This window comes from Melanotaenia boesemani, chromosome 1 (genome assembly GCF_017639745.1).
Source record: "Melanotaenia boesemani isolate fMelBoe1 chromosome 1, fMelBoe1.pri, whole genome shotgun sequence".
NCBI classification, from domain to species: Eukaryota; Metazoa; Chordata; class Actinopteri; order Atheriniformes; family Melanotaeniidae; genus Melanotaenia; species Melanotaenia boesemani.
Window position 1 is genome coordinate 24,573,719 of NC_055682.1, and position 24,799 is coordinate 24,598,517.

The 24,799-nt window shown below is 36.1% G+C and overlaps 1 protein-coding gene across 1 annotated transcript in view; it reads left to right on the plus strand.

Annotated features, from left to right (window-relative positions):
- myom2b (myomesin 2b) overlaps positions 1-24,021 on the plus strand; it is a 36,074-nt gene extending 12,053 nt beyond the window's left edge. The window contains exons 12-39 of the mRNA XM_041981215.1: positions 79-132; positions 243-370; positions 489-672; positions 846-1,020; positions 1,135-1,256; positions 1,371-1,558; positions 1,679-1,805; positions 2,525-2,703; positions 7,725-7,839; positions 7,939-8,101; positions 9,455-9,561; positions 10,543-10,587; positions 10,875-11,011; positions 11,391-11,535; positions 11,944-12,006; positions 12,314-12,381; positions 13,006-13,119; positions 13,928-14,015; positions 14,715-14,753; positions 15,655-15,760; positions 16,408-16,474; positions 16,740-16,836; positions 17,402-17,438; positions 18,986-19,008; positions 19,108-19,163; positions 19,240-19,329; positions 21,850-21,975; positions 22,335-24,021. Of these exons, the coding sequence (XP_041837149.1) occupies positions 79-132; positions 243-370; positions 489-672; positions 846-1,020; positions 1,135-1,256; positions 1,371-1,558; positions 1,679-1,805; positions 2,525-2,703; positions 7,725-7,839; positions 7,939-8,101; positions 9,455-9,561; positions 10,543-10,587; positions 10,875-11,011; positions 11,391-11,535; positions 11,944-12,006; positions 12,314-12,381; positions 13,006-13,119; positions 13,928-14,015; positions 14,715-14,753; positions 15,655-15,760; positions 16,408-16,474; positions 16,740-16,836; positions 17,402-17,438; positions 18,986-19,008; positions 19,108-19,163; positions 19,240-19,329; positions 21,850-21,975; positions 22,335-22,553 (3,062 nt within the window). The 3' untranslated portion in view covers positions 22,554-24,021. The remainder of the gene's footprint in view (positions 1-78; positions 133-242; positions 371-488; positions 673-845; positions 1,021-1,134; positions 1,257-1,370; positions 1,559-1,678; positions 1,806-2,524; positions 2,704-7,724; positions 7,840-7,938; positions 8,102-9,454; positions 9,562-10,542; positions 10,588-10,874; positions 11,012-11,390; positions 11,536-11,943; positions 12,007-12,313; positions 12,382-13,005; positions 13,120-13,927; positions 14,016-14,714; positions 14,754-15,654; positions 15,761-16,407; positions 16,475-16,739; positions 16,837-17,401; positions 17,439-18,985; positions 19,009-19,107; positions 19,164-19,239; positions 19,330-21,849; positions 21,976-22,334) is intronic.
- The last annotated feature ends 778 nt before the right edge of the window (positions 24,022-24,799 follow it).

A 24,799-nucleotide genomic window follows, 5' to 3' on the forward strand; every position in this document is an offset into this window, starting at 1 on the left:
CCAGACTGGTATTTCAAGTCCATGCATGTCAGTATTACCATCCAGCAATCTGATGGTTGTGTCTTTATCAAATTTTAGCCAAAAAGCTTGGAGGAAAACTAGATGTTGTTTCTTACCATGATGATGTTGAAGGTGAGATATTCATCAAATCTATGTTTCATACTTATACAGTATATATTCATTACTACATATTATATAATTTTTGCAATAATCCCATTATGTCTGCTTGGTTTTCTGTGTAGCTGAAGGAAAGCCCCCAGGAAAGCCCTCAGGAATTTATGCCTCTGAGATAGACAGGACATATGTTGTCCTGAGCTGGAAAGCCCCGGCATATTTCAGCAAGGCTCCTATGTGGTACTTCATAGAAAAGGTATCAAAAACTGTGGCCAGTTTGCTGAACACCTCTCACCAGTACTTTACAGTTTTGAGTGGATGACAGAAGTTTTTGGTGATGCACTGCTCTGATGAATCTTTGTTTTTGTCCACAGGCCATGGCAGACAGTAATGCATGGCAGCGCGTTAACACTCAGGTCCCCATTCGTTCCCCCCGTTATGCTGTATTTAACCTAGCAGAGGGCAAACAACACAAGTTCAGAATTCTTTCTGCTAATATTTATGGAATCAGTGAGCCATCAGAGCCATCTGGACCTATTGAGACTCAGGAACTTAAAGGTCTGTTTGTATAAACTATACACACACACACACACACACACACACACACACACGCACATGTATACAGTTTTCTTTTCTTACATATCATTCATAATCGTTTTAAAGAAAATAGTCATGATGGGATTATTGATTTTTATGTGTGCTAGTTTATTTCCTTCTTTTTTTCCCCTCAGGCGTACCATCTGCTCCTGGACAGGTGATTGCAACAAGAGAAACAGACACCTCTGTTGTCATTCAGTGGGCTCCTCCAAAGGAACCGAACAATCTGATTGGTTATTACATTGACCAGTGTGTAAAGGGATCCAAAAACTGGACCTCAGCCAATCACAAACCTCACAAGGACACCAAGTATATTTTTTAGTCAAATAAATTAAAATGTTATGATATACATTTCATGTTTATTTAATTGAAGGTTGAAGACAGCAATGCTCACTAGCTTTGTATGTGATTACTTTTCGTCAGATTTGTGGTTAGTGGCCTGACCACTGGAGAAACCTATGTGTTCCGTGTCCAGGCTATCAATGAGTTGGGTCTCAGTGATGAATCCCAGGAATCTTCACCTCTGAGTGTCAGAGCTGCTCTAAGTTAGTATTGCCATAATTATAATGATTATCTGCTTTTCCTCCCAGCTACTGAATGTCATTAAAAAAAAAGGATTGTATTAATGTATTAACAGATATTCCTAAACTTATTTTTAGCACACCCCTCTGCTCCTTATGACATTGCACTGCTGAACTGTGATGGCCATTCAGTGGTTTTGAACTGGAAAAAGCCTCTTCACTCTGGAGGTGTAAAGGTCAAGGAATATTATGTGGATAAAAGACGAAGTGGAACAACTATGTGGAGGGAAGTTCATATCCCACCAGTCAATGAAAGAATTTATACGGTACAGAAACCTCTGCTTTAATAATACTTATCATTTATCAAACTTATCTTAATAAAAAGCAATATATTAGGTCAAAAACCAACACTGACATTAGTAACCACAGTAATATTTCACCAACAGGTAGAAGGCTTGACTGAAGGAGCAGTCTATCAGTTCCATGTCTATGCAGCCAACCTGGCTGGCCTCGGACCAGCCTCCAAACATTCAGAAGACTTCACATGTGAGGCTTGGTCTATGCCAGAGCCAGGTCAGTAAATTTTGTTTTTTGACTGAGTTGTTTAGAAACACTGTGAAATTTTAAAACAAGCAAGCAAACTTGCTTATACATTTAGACCAGGGGTCTGCAACCTGCAGCTCTGGAGCTGCAAGTGACTTTCTGGACCTTCCACAATGGCTCTTAATACATGACTAAAAATATTAAAGAACAAAGTAATGTTTTTAAATAAAGACATAACAGCAAATGCAAGTTTTAGTAATATTTTCATATTTTTTTCACAATTTTTTTTTTTTTTTTTACTTTTTCATGGAATAATTGCATTGAATTTCCACAACATAATGTCACACACTTTTCTTTTCATTAGGTTGCAAGCTATGGGCTTTTTCTTTTCTTTTTAATTTTTTTTAAACATAATTTTCCACAAATATCAACATCCTATAGAATAAAGTCTGTCTGTCCTCTTTTAGTTTTTCTTCTAAAACCCAAAAAGAGGAAAAACCCGTGGTTCATCAAAATGATAACACATTTCTTATTGTAGATATTATTCAAAATTAAAGTTGTCTTTATTTTTATTTTTTTTTTTTTTATAAAAAGAAAGATCTTATAATATTTGTGGCTCCAAATGAGTTTTATATAGCTGGGCTGAGGGGGAAATGGCTATTTGGACTGTAAAGGTTGCAGACCCCTGATTTAGGCAATCACACCTTAAATGGATGTTTGATTCTTCTGCTGCATTATGTTTCATATAGGGCCTGCCTATGACCTCACATTCTCTGAAGTAAGAGATAATTCATTGGTGGTTGAGTGGCAAAAGCCTGTATATGCTGGTTCTGGACCAGTCACAGGCTATCATGTGGAGTACGCTACAAAAGGAAGCTGTGAATGGACTACAGCTAATGAAACAGCGGTCAGTCACCGTTTTCTAAAGGTAAGAGGATCAAACAATTTTTTAGGCTTAATTTATTTTAGGATAACTGTAATATGTCATTTACATATCTTAATACATACATATCATAATATCAGTTATAAATTACATTACTGTAAGCCCCTGTATGTTTTTTCATTCATTTATTCATTTATTTTTTCGAACAAAGTTATAAAAAAAGATTCTCTTCTAAAAGATAAAATAAAATACATGACAAATCAAGAAGAACAAGAAAACAAGCAAGCAAAATCTTCCAGTCCCCTTCTTTGTCCCTTTTCCCCTCTTTCTACAATTTGAATTGCTTGCCTGATTACCTTTGTGGTCCGAAAAAAAAGGAGCAGGCAGAAGTAAAAAAAAACTTTTCAGGGCCTGCTCCCAAAAACAAAAATAAACATAATAATAATAAAACAAATATACTATCGGCTGTCAATTTATAACAAGCACAGCATTTTCCACAGAAACAAGGTAGTAACAAAGATACAATTAAATCATTATATTTCCGTCCTATATATACAAAATTTATCAGTTTTGAATAGTTTCTTAAATATATTTATTGTTTCACATAGTTTCATTTTATTGTTCAATTTATTCCACAAATTGACTCCCCGGATTGTAGGGCTATGTAGTTTTATGTTTGTTCTTACTGGTTGTTTTTTAAAAATACACATTCCTCGCAGACCGTATCTACTTTCCCTAATCTGAAACAACCCCTGGATACCGTCAGGAACCTTCCGATGAATTACACCATACATTAGTTGTGCTGTTTTAAAGTCAACAAGGTCTTTAAACTTAAGTGCGTTCAGTTTAACAAAGAGTTGATTGGTTGGTTGTCTAAACTCTGCATTGCAAACGATCCTTATTGCTTTTTTCTGTAGAATGTATATTGGATCAGTGTTTGTTTTATAAGTGTTTCCCCAAACTTCCACACAATAGGTCATATATGGTAGTATGAAGGAACAATACAAAGTGAAAAGTGATACTTGATTTAGGAGGTGCTTGACCCTGTATAAAACTGCAATTGATTTGGAAATTTTGGATTTTATATAATTTATATGCGATTTCCAGTTTATTTTATCATCTATTATTACCCCAAGAAATTTTATCTCAGTTACTCTTTCTATTTTAGTATTTTCTATCAATAGTTGTTTGTTTGTGTCTATTCGGCGATTCCCAAAGATCATAAATTTAGTTTTACTTACATTCAAGGTTAGTTTATTTTCATCAAACCATTTCTTCAACTTAGTGAGTTCTTTTTCGACGATATCCAGGAGTTGCTGCAGATTTTCCCCACAGCAAACTAAATTTGCATCATCTGCAAATAAAATGATTTTCATGTTTGTTGTCAATTCACATATATTATTTATGTACAAAATGAACAGAAATGGCCCCAAAACTGACCCCTGGGGCACCCCACTTATTACACTTTGTACACTAGACTTAGCTTCATGTAATTGAACATATTGTTTTCTATTTTTTAAGTAGCTATTGATCCAATTATATGCTATCCCTCTAATTCCATATCCATGCAATTTTTCCATTAACAGTTCATGATTCACAGTATCAAATGCTTTCTGTAAGTCTAAAAAAATCCCTACAGCATATTCTTTATTTTCTATGGCCGTTGTTATTTCTTCAGTGAAATCTATTAATGCATGAGCAGTTGTCCTATTTGTTCTAAAACCATATTGCTGGTCATACAGTATGTTGTGTTTTTTTATGAAATCTTGTAACCTTAAAAAGAATATTTTCTCCAGTATTTTTGAAAACTGTGGTAACAGTGAAATGGGTCTATAATTTGAAAGAACATGCTTATCACCTGCTTTGTAAATTGGTATTACTTTAGCTAGTTTCATTTCATTGGGAAAGACGCCTGTTGTTAATGACAGATTACAGATGTGTGCGAGAGGTTTTGCAATAAATTCAATAATATCTTTTATCAGAGACATATGGAGTCCATTACAGTCAGTAGATTTCTTATTTCTTAAATTTCGTACAGTGTCAATAATCTCCTTTTCATCCGTTTTTCTGATAAAGAAAGACTCTGTAATATTTATTTGGCTTACTACATTTCCTCTGTTTTTTGTCTTTACAATATCCTTAGCCAAATTTTGACCCATACTTACAAATAATTTGTTAAACTCTTCAGCGGCCATTTCCACATTGTTGACCTGAGAGTCATTCATATTTAAAAAACTATTGGGATAATCTGGCCCACTTGCTCTCTTTTTAATGATATCATTTAGTATATTCCATGTCTTTTTTATGTTACTTTTATTGTCATCTAATAATTTGCTGTAATAATCCTTTTTATTATTCCTTATAATTGTTATTAGTTTATTTTTATACATCTTATATTTCTGCTCAGCATTAACAGTTCTTTTCTTTAAAAATTCTTGGTACAGTACTTTTTTCTTCCTACATGCTTTAATAATACCAATAGTTATCCATGGTTTATCAACATGACTTTGCTTAACTGCTTTTTTCACAAGAGGACAGTTTTTATAATATAGTGCTAGGACAATGGACAAAAAGGATTCATAAGCTTCATTTACGTTTTCAACATAAACATCTTTCCAATCCTGATTCTTTAAATCTTCTTTAAAATTATTAATTAGGCTCTGTGTGGCTTTTCTAGCAATCTTGAATGTTTTAACCTTTTTCTTACTGGTACTACTGCTCTGGATAATTGCAAAAACTGGAAGGTGATCGGTGGTGTCATTTATTATGACTCCACTGACTATTTTCCTATCAATGACATTTGTCAATATATTATCAATAAGTGTGGCACTATGAGTAGTTATTCGAGTCGGACGCGTAATTGTAGGATACATGCTAATACTATACATAGAATTTATATAATCTGTAGTTGTATTGTGTTCATGAGTATTTAACAAGTCAATATTGAAGTCGCCACAGATAATAGCAGGCTTCATATTACCAAAATGACCATATAAATCAACTAGCTTTTCTGTAAAAGTATCTATAGAAGAGCCAGGTTTTCTGTAGATACAGCTTATTAACGTGTTTTTTGAATTTCCCATGACCATTTCTATGGTGATGCACTCCATAACGTTGTCCACAACAAATGACATTTCCCCAACAAAATGACATGTATATTCCTTATCAATATATAGGGCCACACCCCCTCCCCTTGTTTTATTTCTATTTACAAAGTAACTGTCATATCCATCAATCTGCACCATATCAATTTGCTCTTCACATAGCCAAGTTTCTGATATTGCTATTATTGTGAATTTATTATCTAACTGTCTTATGCAATGTTTGATTTTTGAGACATTTGAATTTAAACTCCTACTATTGAAATGTATTATTGATATTGTTTCATCAGAAAAAAAATTACTTTTGTTGAGTTGTTCTTCTGTGTAGTGCTGTGCTGCAACATAAAACAGGCAGTGTAGTTACTTTAGATTGTGCCACACTGACATCTAGTGGGTAAAGTTAATAATTACAGTAATGCAAATATCTAAGGTACATCTAAGGTGCAGCAAAAAGTTGAACTGTCTCAAATGTGACAATGTTGTGAACACAAGGAATTATATTCATTTAATCATTGAACTAATTTGACTTCTGTAAGAGGCATACAGGGTCATAAAACTGCAGAAATGCATTATGCATGAAGAAATAAAAAATAACAAAAAATAATTATTTAACATTAAAAAAAAGCAAATAATAGGTCTAGGTGTTAACAGGTACAATTAATTTAACATGTCACTGCTATTACTCATGGATTTTAGAAATACACTGCTTCCAGTCAGGATATTGTGTAATACACAAACAAAACATAAAGTGATGACCTGCATGTCATTTTAACCACATCTCTGATTGAAAATGATGCAAAGATAAGAAATGAAATGCTTAAATCTAATGCAAAGTATTATATATAAGTAAATAATGGCAACTAAAGATTGGACAAGTGTGATGGACTGGCGACCTGTCCAGAGTGTACTCTGCCTCTCGCCTGCTAATTGCTGGGATAGGCTCCAGCTCTCCCATGACCCTGAATTGGAATAAGTGGTATAGATAAAGGATGGATGGATAGAAAATTGGTAAAAAAGTATTTTAATGCCAAAATGAACACCTTATGGGGAATTTAACTTCTAAACCTAAAATTGCACGAGGTTAAAGTGCGGAAATTCATGATCAATTTCAAACCAGTATTTAGTTTCTGTGGTTGTCTATTATTATTATTATTATTATTATTATTATTATTATTATTTTATTAATAATAATAATAATAATGCATAGCCCTGCAATGGACAGTCAACTTCTCCAGGGTCTCCAGCAAATTGCTGGGATGGGCTCCAGCTTCACTGCAACCCTGAACTGGACTAAGCGGTAAAGAAAATTGATGAATTGAATGAATGAATGAATGAATGAATGAATGCATGCATTTTATTTATAAATCACTTTACACTTGATAAAACAGATCTTAAAGTGCCCTCCCCCCCTGAAGGATTTGTTAATGCTGAATGACATATGGAGGATTTGGAATATCATGTACTTCCATATAGGTAATGTAATTTACTGGAATGCCATACGTGTTACAGCAACTTAATACACACCAAACTCTGCATAATAAATATAAATCAAAGTTTGGGTGGAAAACCCATCTGCTGAGTGTCATCCACTAAAAACATTTGTTGACTTAGACAAGAGAGGCAGCAAATAACATTAAGTAAGGCTTAGAAAATATTTACCTTTACGTTAAGACAGTTTCAGAGTATTTTTTGTATCAAATGTAAAATTAATATACATCTTTAGAATAACTTTCTCAGTTTAAAATTGGATGTGCTGGTTCAATTATACGTGGGATTTCACATCTTTGCTGTCAGCTTTTATCACTTTTCATTGTGTGCGAACTTTTTTGTGATAGGGTTGCAGGGTATGGAATCTTCTAGGGTTACTAGCTCACCTCCTCTAAGAAATAAAACTTTTCATCAACAATTCTAAATATCTACAAATTCAGCACTATGTTTTTTTTTCCTTATCTGGTTGTTTCCAAGGTAACAGGTCTGGAGGCTGGTGCAAGCTATGTGTTTAGAGTGCGTGGGGTCAATGCTGCAGGTGTTGGTAAAGCCTCAATGGCCTCTGATCCTGTGATTGCTAAGGCTGTGGCAGGTAACCATTAACTAGAGAGAGTGGGACATTATGCCCTAATAAGTATTTGTACCCTACAGGTTTCAGTTTTTAGATTGCCTGTGTGTTTGTGTATCACAGGTTCCCAGGAGGTTGCCTGTGTGGTGGATGAGAAGTCAGGTGACATTATTCTGTCATTTGAGTCATGCCAAATGAATGAGGGCTCTCACTTCATCTGGAAGAAAGAATATAAAGAGATCACAGATTTCTCTAGAGGAGTAGTGATTAAGACTGAAGGCAGCACGTAAGACCTTGGCACACACACACACACACAAGAACACAACCTCACACTAATCTACTGAAGGTTTGTGTATGTAAAAACATGCAAACTTGATAGGACATGCAAAAAACATGCTGCAGTTGATTTACTAACTGGGTGCATCGAGAATTATGTCTGTGAAATGTACAAAATAATTCCCGCAATCCATGTAGCATGTTTGCCTCGATGAATAATGCAATATGAACGTCTCTGCCAGAAAGCGCAAAATATTGGGAGGAGCAGATGCAAAGAATTTGACATAACAGATGCAATGTGATTTGCCAAACATGAAAATGACGCTAATTTTGCGTCTATATTTAGCACATCCGAAAGGTAGGTGTTAACTGGCACAACTATATGCATAAATGGTTGCAGCTATTGTTGCAAGGAGGCGGCTAGACACCTCAAAGGCGACAGAGAGACCACATCTCTTCTGATCGTGTAAATATTTTTGGAATGCCAGAGGCAAAGATTATTGAAACATGACCGTGTTGCTGTGTTGAATTCTATTATGCAAGATGGGCTGTTGCTGCTCTGGGTCTGCTGGCATTGAGATCCCTCACCACCACCTTTACCCCATCTTCAGACCCTCTCTTAAAGGCATTAATGACCATCATCAGTCCAGATACAGCTCTGACCAACTGCTGAGTGTGCATTGCAATGCACCCCCATTAGCGTGCACCTTGTGTGTAATAAGAAGGTGCCACAGGAGGCATGTTTATTTGATCAAAATGTTTTGGGCTGAAAGTTTTATTTCATCAATAAAAAAACTGTTCTTTTGTCACATACCTTGCTCTGCAATCAGCTCTACTGCATCATATCCAGCATTCCAGTCATCTGCTCCTCACAGTAAGTGAGCTGCACCAGTTGCTAAATATTGGTCAGAGGCATCTTCTGCTGACCCCAACCTGTCTTATTTGCAGAGGTTTTATTATAAGCAATTTGTTTTGGAACTTAGTCTGATATCTTTTCACCTCCTCTAAACCTCATCTGGTGGTTTTGCCAACTGCATTTACTGTTTAGCAAATACTCTTCCATATTGAAGTCATTCTGGTGACATTTAGATTTCTTTGCTGGAGCTCAGAAATAATTTTATTTCCCTCATCCACTAATATTTCTATTTCCAATGGTTTAAATTTCATTTTGCGTTTGCAACCTTGCTCTGCTTCTAAACTCTCCATGGTGAAACCATAAGGCATGCTAAATCCTCATTTCTATTTGCATGTGCATGGAATTTTACACTGTTTATCACAGAGCTTAGTAAATCAGGGCCTTAATGGTCCTGTATTGTAATATTATGTGTCATTTTACTATCTCTAACCCTTCTCTACATCACAGCTCTAAGCTGATCTTTACAAACCCAGATAAAGAAGACATTGGAACCTTCTCCGTTTCTGTCACCAACACAGATGGGGTGTCATCCAGCTATACAATCTCAGCTGAAGGTAAGATTTTTCATCACGGTACTGGTATGACTCTGGGCTTAGCCACCCAGCCATGCTCTGGTTTTAAAAAATGGAGTCAGAAAGAGAAACTGCAAACTTTACAGTAAAAATGTACTATTTTATTTATTCTCATCAGCATTTTTGCTACTTTCAGTTATGTTAAATATTTGTTTTTTCTCCCTTTGTTAAAATGTTGCATGTAAATATCTTTCATTCCTTGATCATAAAAATTTGAATAGCTGTAAGGCAACATCCAGACAAGCACATCAAAAGTACAGACTTGAGCAAAAATATCAAAAGGAAGCTGTGTATCGAAGAACTGCAGCACTGTGTAGGATGCAATGAAGATGAAAGCAATGAGACTGTACTTAGAAATGATCTCAGTGGCATATAGGCAATGAAAAATTTCATTGCACATCTGATGAATAACATCTGAGCACATTGCTCACATTATTTCTTCCAGCTTGGGGCAGTGTGTGTTTATTATCGTTAGGTCTTCATGGCAAAAGACTTCCTGTCAGAAAGTTTCACAGTTTTTTTTCCCGTCTACTGCATCGCTATACTACTAGGCTATAATGTGTTATTCAGCGCACCTTCCACAAATTCTCTAACATTTGGCCCTCAGAAATTCCATCGTAAGTCACAATATGTGTTTGATCTCCAAGTTTACAAGGTTTCAGTTTTTTCCAGTACATCACAGGCACTAAGGCTCCAGTAATTACTGCTCACAGACTGAGCAACACTCAGCCTCGATGCAGTGTCTTCCCTGTGAATATATTTGCCCCAGTCTTAAAGTGTTTGTGCATTCACATTCATCTGCCCATTAAACACAATTAAAGCAACTCCAGGCTTGGTACTTAAAGTACTCCATCAAAGTGCATGGTTAAAAATTACACCAATGCAATAAGCATAATGTATTTTTGAATCGCTTTTCTTGTGTTCATGACAGCAGAAAATTTATAAATCCACTCTGTGTTTCAGAGTTAGAAAAGATGCTGGCACTGAGCTATGATATCAGACATCCAAGTAGGTATCACTCATAATCTTATTTTTTTGTCTTCTTAGCATGTTTTCCTAACTTCTGTTATGCTGCATTTAATCTGCCATGCCTAGTTTCTTTATTCTTGTGTTTCTCTCTTTCATGCCTTCATGCTGCATTTTTACTTCCTTCCGACTGCTTTGAACCTCTCAGATTTTTCTTTTAGGGGCATGTTTTTCTTTTGTATTTGATCCAAAAATATTACCTGCTTTTGCATCACTTGCCTAACTCTCCTCTCCTCTCCTCTCCTCTCCTCTCCTCTCCTCTCCTCTAGTCATCCCACTGAAATCTGAGTTGGCCTATAAGATTTTGGAGAGAGGCAGAATGAGGTTCTGGCTGCAGGCTGAAGGGCTTTCCTCCAAGGTCACCTACAAATTCTTTGCAAACAACAAGGAGCTGTCTGGAGCTGATGTAAGAAACACTGTAGCTTTTGGTATAAATACATATTTTACCATATTTTTAAATATATATATATATATATATATATATATATATATATATATATATATATATATATATATATATATATGTATATGTATATATATATATAGTGTAAAACTACACACACAAACTACAGCTCACAGTGTTTCCTTAAGAGGGACAGAAAATTGGAAAATTTACTTTCTGACTTCAAGGTGAACAAACTGACTATACAGTGTGTATACCCCACACTGTTTAAGGCTTGTTGCAACCTTAAAGCCACAGTCAAAGTGGAAAAAGACCACAAAATGTGTCATCAAGTATTTGTGGAGTTGGGTCTTTTTAACAATACATATCTATTTTTCTGCAGCCCAACAAGATGGGTCATGACATCTCTACAGGTATCATTGAATTTATCATGGACCATTTCACAGAGGAGAATGAGGGTACATTTACCTGCCAGATCACAGATGGTGGCGGCAAAGCTCAGAGCTCATTGGTTCTGATTGGAGATGGTAAGAGTGTCTCACTGTTGGTCAATATTGTATTTTAACTAGAACTAACATTTTCCACAAAAAAAGTGCTTATCAGTGCATTTTTTAATGTAAGTTAGCATAAAGCGTATTACAGCTGCAGTTTTACTTTTGTGCAAAAGCAAATAGTCATTTTAAGAACCTTGATTTTCTCATAGCTTATTAGTGGATGTCAGAAACCTCAACCAGAATATATAGAGAACATTTTGTAAATGGTTGGCTGTCATCTGTGCATGTAATGCATCCCTATCATGTTATTGTAATATATTTGGTAGATACAAGGTCATACAGGTTATTCAGAAATAGAATAAAGAAAATCTATAGCAACTGTAGGTTTTACTTTGATCATTTAAGTAATCTCTGTTTACACCTATCTGTATGTGCACACAGCTTTCAAGGCAGCATTGGCTGAAGCTGACTATCAGAGGAGAGAGTACATCAGAGTCAAAGAGGGTAAGACATACAAAACCTCATCCACTTTAAAGTTTTATTTTTCATAGCCTGAGACCAGCAGAGCACTATGTTTCCTGGGAGACAACTAATCAGTGAGCATAACATGAAAGAAGTGGAACACCTCTGCTCTAGCTAGGAGCTGGAATCTGAAAACTCAAAATGGATACTTCTCAGAAGGTTGCTACATGTCAAAGAGTCCAGATTTTAGAAAAAAAAAACACTTGCAGATTCCAAGGTAGTAATTTGTATTAAAAGTCTTTTGCACAATTCAACTTGCAGTCAGATTTAATGTCTCTTTCTGCCACAGGCCCCCACTTTAGTGAGTTCCTGTCACTTCAGGTTGGAGATGACTGTTCTGTCACCTTGGTCTGCAAGGTAAACCATAATTTCTTAATATTTTCACTCTAAACAAAAGGGCAGCTTATTTGGGGAGAGGTCAGTAGCCATTCTGTGGAGTGCAGGGTGAGAGTGCAATGAAATGATAAGATCCAGACTGAAAATAACATATGTCTGTGATTTGTCCAAGTTTTATGAAGAAGAAGCATTTTATGCCATAAGACTTTAAAATCACAATGCTGTTCATATGCTCTGAGACTATCTTAAGCCAAAATCTTTTTTAATTTGTTTGTCAGGTTAGCTTAGATGAGTACATTTTGAGAGAGAAGGTAAATATGTGGAATAAATTGTGTGGGTTTCAGGAGTGTTACTACTGCTTAGCAGGCATAAACAGCAGCAGACAAACAGTGTTTATCATTATCTAGCATAAATATGTAAACATCTGGTCACCATTGGGCAGACCGCATGTTTGCTGATTTTGATTTAAAAATGGATCAAAGTGACCCTAAAGATAACAGAAATCAGAATAAAAATCTTGGTTAGAAGACAAACTAATCATTAAACTCAACATGTTTAATAACACACACACACACACAAATACACACATTCTTGCTATTGAAAATAATTCTGAAGACATTAATAATGTTATGTTCGTAATTGAAGGTTGCTAACTTGAAGAAGGAATCTGAGTTCCACTGGTACAAAGAAGACACTGAGCTTATCCCTGATGTTAAGCCTGACCTTGGAGCAGGAGTTTGCAAACTGCCAATTAAACTGGTAAGCACACACTGGTAATGTTTATCCTCTCAAGGCTAGGGGTACTTGAAATAACTCTCATATAAAAAAAATCTGATTTTTATTAATGTTCTTAAGAAAGAACCAAATAACACAGATAACTTCAACATATTTGATGATTAATTAAACATGGAATGAGTGGCAAAAGTATCTGAAGTACTGAGAGCATCACAAATATCTGTCACACCAGATACTGAAAACACTGATTCTCAAACTTTTCCCTGATAAATATGTGCAAATAAATAAAATTCATATTAAACATGAAATATATATATATATATATATGTGTGTAATTAGTATAAGGTTCTCTTCATTTACTTTTATGCCCTGCTGCCTTTAAACTTTTATTTGCTTTATTTGTACAGTATTTTAACTTATTTAAATATCTGATATTGGGTCATATTTATGCAGTAGACAATTCTAAAGTCTTCACATACTTACACATATGGCTGTAATGTGGTTAAACATCTGCAAAGTATGATTTATATACTAATTTGCTACTTAATTAAACTTTCACTATTGCAAAAGTTGTTCTTCCACCAAGGGAAGATCTGATGTGGGGGGGTATGAGGTAGTTACTGTTTAAGAATTTCTTTTAAAAAAAATGCTGGAAAGTTGTTAAATGAGCGAAGGACCCATTAAATTTTGATGAAATCTTGGATCACATTTGTTTATGTTATCCTCTGTGGAAAATCCACTCGGAGGAATTTCTAACAATGTTAAATAAGGCTTTCATAAATTGTTCAGATTAAATCAGCCTGTGCTACCTGTGTCTCTGTTTCATTTCCAGTTTTCATTGAAGACAGCAGGAGTTTATAAAGCTACCATCAGTGATGACAGAGGAAAAGATATGAGCCAAATTGACATCAGTGGAAAAAGTAGGGATGTCTTTCATGCTTAATTTACTTAGAATTAGAAGTGATTTATTGACTAGGCAGCTGGCATGTTCACTCACTAAGTACAAATGATAACCTCCAGTGAAATGGCCTATGAATGAAATCATCAATGTAAAACAAACAAATGCAAACAGATGCAAGTTAAATAGTGAATCACATTAAAAATATATGGTACAAACAGTTTTGAATAAAACATACTGAAGCAATTGACTGTTAAAATATTTCTTGCTATGTGGCAGCTTACACCACTTACATGTATAAACTGGATGGAACTTAAATTTTAATTTAGCTGTAAACGTTTGTGTAAAACACATATTTTGATAATATGCACGTCCTTGTGAGATTATCCCTCATTCTATATATTAGGAGTTAAGAAGTATTTCATAAAACATTAATAAAAGTTGTGAAAATTATGTGATACAATTTTGGGAGTTTTAGCCATATTTTAAATACTGAAAAAGAGCAGAAATAATCAGTTTCTTTTGTTAGTGAAAGCAGCAGGGATAGTCAGTATCAAGGTATGGAGACAGTAACCATGGAGCAACAAATGCTCAGAAAACTGCAGAAATACAGGCGTTTATTTAAATCTTCTTTATCTGAGTTTGAGTGCAGCCTCTAGAGTGCAGTGTGGCGTCTTTCTTGACTATTTCACTGACCCATGTCCCTGTGCTTCCCTTTTAGTCTTTGAAGATGCCCTAAACAAGCTCAACCAACTGGCTGGTAGGAATCTTTTCTCCACACATGCACACCTACGCACATGCTCAGAGCTGAATGCAAACATCATTTGTTTCATGAGCAGATATGCCTATTAGAAAAAGAGCACCAAACATCACTGGGATCATTCCAAACCCATTAAAAGGGATCTGGTTCAGATTACCTAAATTTGTGATGGCAAGAAAAAAAAGAAAAAAAATGACACCACATTCGCAGTACATTAAGAAGACATATCATCAGGCTGAGGTGTTCCTGCTAAAATCCTTCTGTCACACACATACACGCGTTTCAGGATGTGGCAGAAGTTGTCATGCAGGAAACATTCGGCCATCTTGCTATCATGAGGTAAAATCACTTTAAAATTCCACTGCACTGTCACAGTGACAGCATGGAGGAGCATCTTACTCCTATTTTAAGCGACATTCACTTGACAGCTCTGCAGCAGCTGTTACAGCAGCAGTTGCAGAGGAGAACAGGGTTCATTATTGTGATAATGGGAAACCATGGTGATGTGACCAGGTGGATGACACACTTGTCCACTTGTAATGTGCAGTGAGCAAAGTTCCACACATATACAGTGTAGTAGGAAAAAGCCTTTTATATAGAAGGGCTAAAAAAAAAAAAAAAAGAGTTAATAAGACCTCTCATGGTTGCAGTGAATGCAACATACAAACACTGCTGCCTAAATTCGTACCATTACACTCTGTGCCGGACAAAGGCAGCATAAAAAAGAGGATATGCGCAGCTGCAAATGAAAGTTGATTTTATTAGATTAATCATGTTATGCATGTAAAGCATGTTTAACTAATGGATAGAGAGATGGGTATGCATGGGTCAGGTTGTCAAACAGCAGATGGGAAGCTTGTATTTGATTTTAATTTGAAATGTGCTCCGTCGTCTCCTTTAGGAGCCAGTGCACAAGAGCTGGTGATTAAGTGCACAGCAACAGGCATTCAGCTACAGTGTCACTTGAAGTATTACACCTCAGAGATGAATGTCACTTGGTATCATGGGTAAGGACTTTGATTTGTAAGACTAATAGCATTTCTACTACCAATGCTTTATGTAGATATCAATGAGGAGGAAAGAAGGAAAATAACAATGAGTAGTTGTTGGATTTGTAGTAATAACAATGATTAAAAAGAAATTGTAGTAATTCTATAAACATGCTGACCAAAAGACCATTATCTCAAGATGAACTAGTGAAAAAAACAAAAACAAAAACAAACAACAACAAAAACAATAAGCCACATAATTAAAGTTATAATGACTATTGAAAAGTGTTTTCATTATCCTGGTTGGTGCTGTAATTCGCCCTGCTTCGTGACAGAAATAACACACCTATTATTAAGACACAGAGGTTTTCTGCGCTTAGACGCATTATGTCTTAGATTGGAGATTATAAAAGGTGGAAAAAGGGTGATGTAGAATTAGTGGGTAATTCAAAAAGCAGGCAGGAACAAAACAAAAGCAGGGAGAATGAAGAGAAAAAAAATGGAGGCAAATCACATTTTTAATATCTCCACATCCTTTCTGTAATGTTCATTTTTTTAAATATGAGGGAGGCATGCAAATAAGCTTTACCATCACATTTAAAATGGTCTTCTCTTTTTATTCATACACATTCACACTAATGTGTCCTCTCTTCTATACTTTTCAGTGAGACTAAACTCTCCCACAGTGACAAGACCATGATTGGAGGAACCCCTGCTATGGCAACAATGGAGGTATGATCGTCTTCTTTATATGCCCCTACCTTGAAGCACAAATGAGTAGTTTAATGACCCTTAAAGCGCCTTAAACTGCCTTTGAAGAGATACTAATGAATACTAAAGTGGAATTTAAAATTCATTAAACCAATTGAGGTACATCTTCCTCTTATGTTTTTTCAGAAACTTTATTATTATCATTATCTGCTAAATAAATAGATAATTTTGGCGTCAAGGCATCACACAACTGTAAAAAGTAGTTTGTGGCTTGACTGATTTCCAGGTGATTGAGCCAGTGGATAAGGACAAAGGACCATACTCCATTGTCATCGCCAACTCTGAAAATTCACATAAAAGAACCCTGGACCTCAGTGGTGAAGGTCGGTGCCCTTCCCTCTTTTATCTTATTTATTTTTTATTGAGAATTCAGTAGAAAGGATGGTGGATGGAAACAACACAATCACTTATATTTTATGGCTCTCTTGGCTTCAGTTTGTAGTCTTGGTCTTTCAAGTGCTACTCCAATCAGAAACTATTCTTTGAGTGTCAAGCACTCACCACCTAAAATCTGGACATTGGAAAGTTTGCGGTTTGCTCCCTCACTAAGAACTGGAGCTGCAGTCAGCTTGAATTCATGTTGATTGCGATGCATTGCATTGGGTTTACATGCAGAGCTTCTCTGCTCAACTTCTCAGCCCCCAAAACATCTTCAGTATGTTTCCTATAAACATTAACAGATAATGGATAATGCATTATTCATATGTATTATTACCATTCTCCTTCTATGCTGTTAATAAAGCAGCAAGTAAAAGTTAAGCTTTCAAACACAGTCTTGAGTTTACTTCTCTAAAAATACATGTTTAAGGTAAATTACACTGAAACATGACTGAGGAGAGATTAGTATTATGAAAAGTGGCAATAACTTTCTGTCTTTGTTTTTCATAGTATACGAGAAGGCGTTTGCAGAGTTCCAGAAACTCAAGTAAGACTATATCTTCAAATCCCTGTCTTTACTTTTTCCTGTACTTGTGTATTTAGTAACAGTTTATTTCTCTTTCACCTCACAAAGATGGGTTTAATTTTAATTAGATTGACTAATTTTGATAGGATTTAAATAGCATCTGCCAGAAATTTGAGTAGTTAAATTTTCATTTCTTTATTTGAATTATTTTTATATTTATTAAAGAATATACATTTTTAAAAAACTAGAAAATAATATTTAGCAGCTTCTGCACACAACATGGTTTGGCTGCAGCATTTCTATTACTCCAGTCAGCAATTATCAGTGCACTGGACACTCTGGATCTTCCTGCTATCCTTCAGCACAGTTTTGAATGACGGGTTCTCTTGCTTTTTATTACATATTGTAGAAGTTCAGCATGTCTAGCCCAACACAGCCCTCACCTGTAGGACATCTTTTGAAGTTTCCATAGGCTACAATACTTTTGTAGAAATAAGCTCTCTCAGGGTACTCTGTCGAATCATACTATACCAGACTGACAGGGGAATGTGGATCAGAGTAAAGAGACCCTGAAATTTCTGTGCTTCAATATAGTTGACATTGCTTGAGTTGGAGCAGAAATAATAATCCAAACACTGTTGTAGTGGCACAGCTTGGCATGACTCTATTTATGAAGTTTACTGAAACCAGATAACTAAAAGATAACCATAATCTGTTAAACTTGATGTGAAGTATCTAAATGTGCCATATTAACCTGTGAGTTTTGCTGCATGTTTGGATAAATTGCCTTGATGCAGGATTATTAGTGTTGCATAATGGATGGGAATCTAAACATCTGCAGCTTAGTGCTTCAGTACAGTTTGGATTTAGCTACTTCTTTGGAAATGTTCTCAAAACACTCACTTTTTTTTACATTTGCAAATACTATGTATATACTATTAAATCTGAGTAATACACGTGTATATACTGTAAGTACATGCAATTCATTATAACTTGATTTGACTTTTCTGTCCATCTACAAGTGCAATATACCAAACACTTACTTCCTTCAAGCCTTGCAGTCAGAAAATAAAGAAACTCCAAAGGCTGCACTGCATGCAAAGTGGGAACCATTCAACCCCCCTTTCTAATTAACATTCAAAGAGAGACATTAAGGCAAAAGATTTTACAAACACATTAAAACAAGTGACACCCTGCTGCCCTTCTGATTGAGCATCAGCATGCCAAGAGGAGAACAGCCATCTGGTCCTGTGGCTGACCTCTGGTCCTGCCATGCTGCTCTGACAGACCTCACCAAACAATATCATTCTTTCAAGGGAAAAGATTCAGAAAACTCTACACAGCAGTACAATGTCATTTGGCTCAAATCCCAGAATTCCCTTGGACATACCAACTGACCAATGTTAGTTATTCAATGATAAAATAAATTGTGTGTAATCAGTGCAGAGAACATGATAAGTGAATGCGTTTATACTTTTATTATTTGTTGAATATTTCCTTGAAGAATTATATTGACAGCTTCAGTAATGTTTGGCAATGCCAAAAATATCTCATTTTTTGTTTTTCAGGGCTGAGGCGTATGCCGAGAAAAGTGAGTTCATTTTCCTTTTCTTACTGTTTTTTTGTGTAACAAATCAACAATATGAGCGGTATGAATACGTGTTATATAATATGAATGGCTTTTTTTTAGACCGTGGCAAAGTGGTTGGAGGACTGCCTGATGTGGTCACAATTATGGAAAAGAAGGTAAGTACTGAAGCATGTGCAGATGCTTATTTCTCACTATGTGCTTTTCTAATTAGTAATATTTTGCTTTAAACAGACCCTCAGTTTAACTTGTACAGTGTGTGGAGACCCCAAACCTCAGGTGTCATGGCTAAAGAATGGAGCAGAAGTTGAACCTGATGATCAGGTAATTCACTTAATATGACAATATATTCACAATCTATCTGTAACCTAATGTGGTTTAACCAAAAAGTCAGGGTTACAGACATACAGAAAAGAGTGTGCATGAGAATAAATAAATAAGCACATAATCATAGTGTGATTGAGTATTTATTACAGGTCATCAATGCTAGTGCTTAAACAGGGACAGTTTGAATTAATAAAAACATCTACAAGCATATACTGTATGTTTTACTCCAAGTCATCTGGAATAAATTTAGAGACCAGCTCTCTCTCATTCAGATAATTTTCCATCTGATTCCAAGCAAGGGCAGCAGCAGGACTGAATGCCACCTTTCCTAGTTCAGTACAGGTGTTGGGCCAGATATTAGGAATTAGTCTTGGGAGCTGAGACATCTGTACTTAGCTTAAGGATATAGTGACTAAAATAAGATGGAAGCAGACCAAGGATTACTTCATGATTATAGCAATAGTTCACATGTGGAAAATGTACAACATCCAACCCTTGCATCCAGAGAAATATTGTTATTTTGGGCTTTAAAATTTTTTGATAACCCTCAATTCTCTATAAGACTTTATCCAATATGTACAAGCTATGTATAAGCTATGATAAACTACATGTAAGCTTAGTCGATGAAGTGATCAACACACAGAAATAGTGCCACTGATGAAGCTAAACAGGCTGTTCATGACTTTTGACTGCTACATGAACCATTGTAATAGCATGTCAGCAGCATCATGGATTGTTGCATCTCCCTGTTCTCTGTTGATTAATTTCTTTTTTGTGTGCTGATCACAAGAGCTGCTGCAACAGCTGAGTACACAACCTGGTGAAAAGTTGAAAAGGTTACATATTCGACAGAAATAAAAACAAAACAAAGAAAAAAAAAAAAAAAAAAAAAAAAGATGATGGCCACTGCGTAACTGCTGTTAACAAAACACTGGTTTCCCCAAAATGACAACTCAGTCCCAGAGTTCTGTGAGCGGGGAAATTGGTGCACATTCTCTATTACGTTCTTGAGAATTGACACAGATATGATGCCATACGAAAGACTTCTGACCAAGCAACAGTATGAAAAAAAGTTGGAAGAGAATGTTGAAAATGTTGAAAATAATGGTTCAAATGCCAGGATGTTGACCAAACAAGAAATTTAACTTTTAAGTTAATGCATAATTAAGGCAAAGAAATATATGTATTATATTGGAAAAACAATCTTTTAGCCAATTTGTGTGATTCCAGCATTGCATGTTTTAATTAATTCTGATGAAATACACAAGATTTCAGATGATACACTTTAGTTCCCTGTTGGTAACAGACTGTGCGGGTGGAGGTCCCTTTGGAGTCAAAGTTCTCTCTTTGTTTACTAATGAGGTGACAGGAATTAAGATAAACAAAGGACCTCTGCTGCAGTGGGCTTTAGGTGAGGTCAGTTTTATGAGCACACTCAAGGATCAGTAATGGAACAAATAAACCTCACATAACTGCTCGACCTACTTGCCAACCAGAGTAGGTCTATACAGTCTTTCCCTAGTCAGTCGAAGCTCTTTCAACGGCATCCTGCGGCTCCTATCAGCTTTGAAGATTTAAGTTTGCGAAACCATGGTCCAGGAGGAATTTCTGTTCAAGTTTGCCCTCTTCTTTATTCATTCCCTCACCTGCTAATAATCTGTCTATAACAAGAAGTGAGGTCCTTGGTGATGTGTTTTTCAAACCTCAGGGGTTTCTCCTTCTTACCTTGTTAACGCAGAGGCCACAGAGGATATGAAAGTAACAGAAAAACAAACAAATATATACAGATTCATGGAATATTGCTCTGAACCAGGGTAGAAATATGCATAGAGACAGAGATACACATAGGTAGAGGTGAAGTGGAGTGGATGGTTAAAAAAAGTCAGTTTGTACATTTTGTGACTGAGTAAAAGCTTTTAGTGCATTTCATACTGTTGTAGCCAAAACAGCAGTAATTACCAGATAATGTTTTTCATACAAAAGCTTCCTTCCATCAGTACAACAAAAGAAATAAATAACCACAAGTTGTTAACCTAAACTGCTCTAATAAACAAATGCAATCATCTAAAATTGATTAGAAAATGGTCCTCATTTTTGGAATTTTAGACTAGTAAAGCTTTTTAATTTCTGACAATTAAAGGCAAGTGTTTCTCTTAACAAGGATGTAATTAGCCTACTACAAGTGCCACACCATAAAAATGTATTATTAAGCACATCTTAAAAAATTAGGGGCAGGTATGAATGAGGAGAATTAAAATACTGTAAACTTGTCTGAACTTCTCGCACGGTATTAGTCAGAATGCGATCTAGTCTCAGATGCCTGGAAAACAAAGATAGATGTATGCTGTGAAGCTTTTAAATAATCAGTCTTCCTTGATGGGCTCAAAAAAGTCCAGATGGGACATGACTTAATGTCTTTTCATTCCAGCAAACAAGGCTAGGAAGAATAATTGTGACTAATGGTGAAATATAATTTGTAATGGAAATACATGTCTCACCTTTAACTTCTTTTTCCAGTATGTGGTCTCCCTGGACCAGGGCAAGTTTGCTAGTCTGACAATCAAAGGTGTTTCCATGGAGGATTCTGGCAGATATACAATGATTGTCCAGAACAAATACGGAGGCGAGTCTGTGGATATAGTGGTGAGTGTCACTGCCATGTACCATTAATGACTGGATTTGCTCAAAGCCATGAAAGTTTTCTGACAATCTGCAACAGAAATTTTATATTTTCATTGGCAATTGAGACGTTTTTTTTATGTCATCACAGCAGCACATAGCTGAGTTTATGTTTGACCCTTTGACTTATAAAGAAATAGTTCAACCTTTCAACCAACAATATTCTTCATACCACAAAGTGTTTGCACAAAAGGTGTACAGCTCATATCTGACACTCTGCCCTCTAGTGTCATACATAAAAATATACGAAAAGTAAATGTTTACAACATATTAACATAATGTCCTTGTCCTTGTCCTTTTTCTTCTTTTTTTTTTTTTACCAGGTCAGTGTGTACCGTCACGGTGAGAAAATCCCTGAAGCAAAGCCTGCTCTGACTCCTAAAACGATCATCCCTCCTAAACTCCCCATTGAGATCCCTCAGCCTAAGACCCAGCCTGTTAGCCCTGCTCCTAGCCCTGCCCCCTCTGCTTCCAGCCCTGCACCTCCAAAGGCAGCACCAGGAAGAGGGGTGAAGAGTCCCACTCCCGCTCGGAGGAAGTAAAGAGCGTGACAGCCATAAATTAGGATGAGAAATACTAACACACTGGTGCACATACAAATCATATACTGAAGCTTTATTGGTGTTCTCTATCTTGTTGGAAATGGAGCTGAAACATTTAGCATTGAATTAAAGAGTAAATACAACCCTAACGAGTTAAAATAAATAAATAAAAGTAATACATCTGCTAAAGAAAGCGAGACATTTGGTTTTGCTGAGAGGTCATTGTATGAAAAAAATGATGAACACGTGAGAATTGGAAATCAGATTAACTGAATTAAAATAAACTTGAACAAAGCTGGTAAAGCAACACAACTTGCTTGAAAAAGAGTGAAATGTATTCACATGGGAAGTGTACGATGCTGTGTTCAAATAAATAAAGATCAATACGTACAACATAATAAAATATGCATAACGTAGAGTATATTGTTGGCTACCATAGAGATGTCTGCTTAGATGCTTAAACCCATCAAAGCTCTACACGGCTTGTATTTTCACTGCTTTCTGCATTTTTATGGTGTGCAGCATGTCAGCCTATATTACATACTGGACGGAATTTCCTAATTGTCTCACATGCACACACACCACCACCTCTTTGATGATGAGGCCAAGCCAAGTCGCTTCATGGTCCAGTGGAGAGAGATGGGCCCACTCTGCCTATATGATCAGTGGTTTGGCTCATCCTCAAAGTCATTAACACATTCACATGTTTTGGATAATCTCTCTCCTGTAATACTGATGCACAAATGAACGCTGGCTTAGTATTGCAGTTCCCATTCACTGCTACATCCTGCAAGATCAATGTTCATGCTTTGTCATTTTTGAAAAATACCTTTCACAAAGAGGATGTTAAAACAGGTACAGACAGGACTAAACCAGGCTGCTCAGAGCAGTCATAGTGCCACCTCTTCAGCACAGTCGACTGCAAAAAACATAACATTGTTCTCCTTCACATCACTATGGTGAGATACTGAACATGCTGAAAATCATCTGGCAGTGAATCACCTAAGTAACCAGGGCTGTGAAGTTGGACTGCCACTGAAAACGGTTATAATTAAATTAATATCAATTCTGCTAAGACAAGATATTTTTAGAAATGTAAGTGTATTTTACCTTACAAATATTAATTATGTACCACCATCTCGGTCTTTATCCAAATGCAGGCAGTGACAGGCAATAAGTTGTGAGGTTTAAAGACTTGTGCCCGGATGCAGGAGGTGGGGATGGCAGAGCTGATGAGAAGATGGTTGATGAGATTTGTGGTTCATTAAAGCTGATGAGAAGAGCAAATGGAAAGAAGAGAGGGAGTAGGTGGAGGGTAAAGTAATTGTTTTTGTGTTTGCTGTTGCTAATAAAAGAATGAGATTACACTTTGCTATGCCTGTTCATTCTGTCAAAGAGAAAGAGAGTGAGAACAAAAGACTAAAAGAAAGTGAGAGTCTGAGGTTGGTGGGGTTTTGTGTTGCTTGTGTAGCTGCGTTGCTGTTGTGTCTGCTCTGGCGGTATGAGACATGTCTTGGCACACTTGTTAACAACTTGAAAATGATTTGAGTGACTGAAAACGGAGAGCGCAATAGCAAATCCGTAAATGGTGTTTGTGTAAATTTATTTTTGACAAGAGGACGAATTTCAACATGTCATAATGTACACTTGTGAGTGTGAATGGAAAGGAAACAAAGCTTAACTGAGAGCTGAATGCGGATAATTCAGTGTTTTATGAGAATAAATGACTTCTGAGGCACAACAGAGAAAGACAAGAGTGCTTGTTAATGAGCGTGGGGAAAGAAAAGAGATCTGAATCATTTTGATGTTTTGCTGATCATCTGCTGTGAGATCATTTCCCTGACTTTTTAATTAATTTTTGCATTTTTAATCAACATAATTACTGAGAATTCATAGGTTGCCATGACAACTAACTTTTAATTTCAATAAACTTGGAAAATGACTGTGAAAAACACAGTCTGTTCACTCACTGACATGCATGATAGATGCATGGAGAAACACAACTGAGCACATGAGAATAAACACACATTCACTCATGCACACACTAGCATACACAAACACACACACACACACACACACACACACACACACACACACACACACACACACACACACACACATATATACAGTAGATGGCTTCTATCTAAATGGAATTGCTAGCACGTACTGATAGCATGAAATTGTGTTTCCAAATATAACACCATGTCATTGGAGTGTGTAAGTGTGTGTCTGTGTGTTGCTAAACC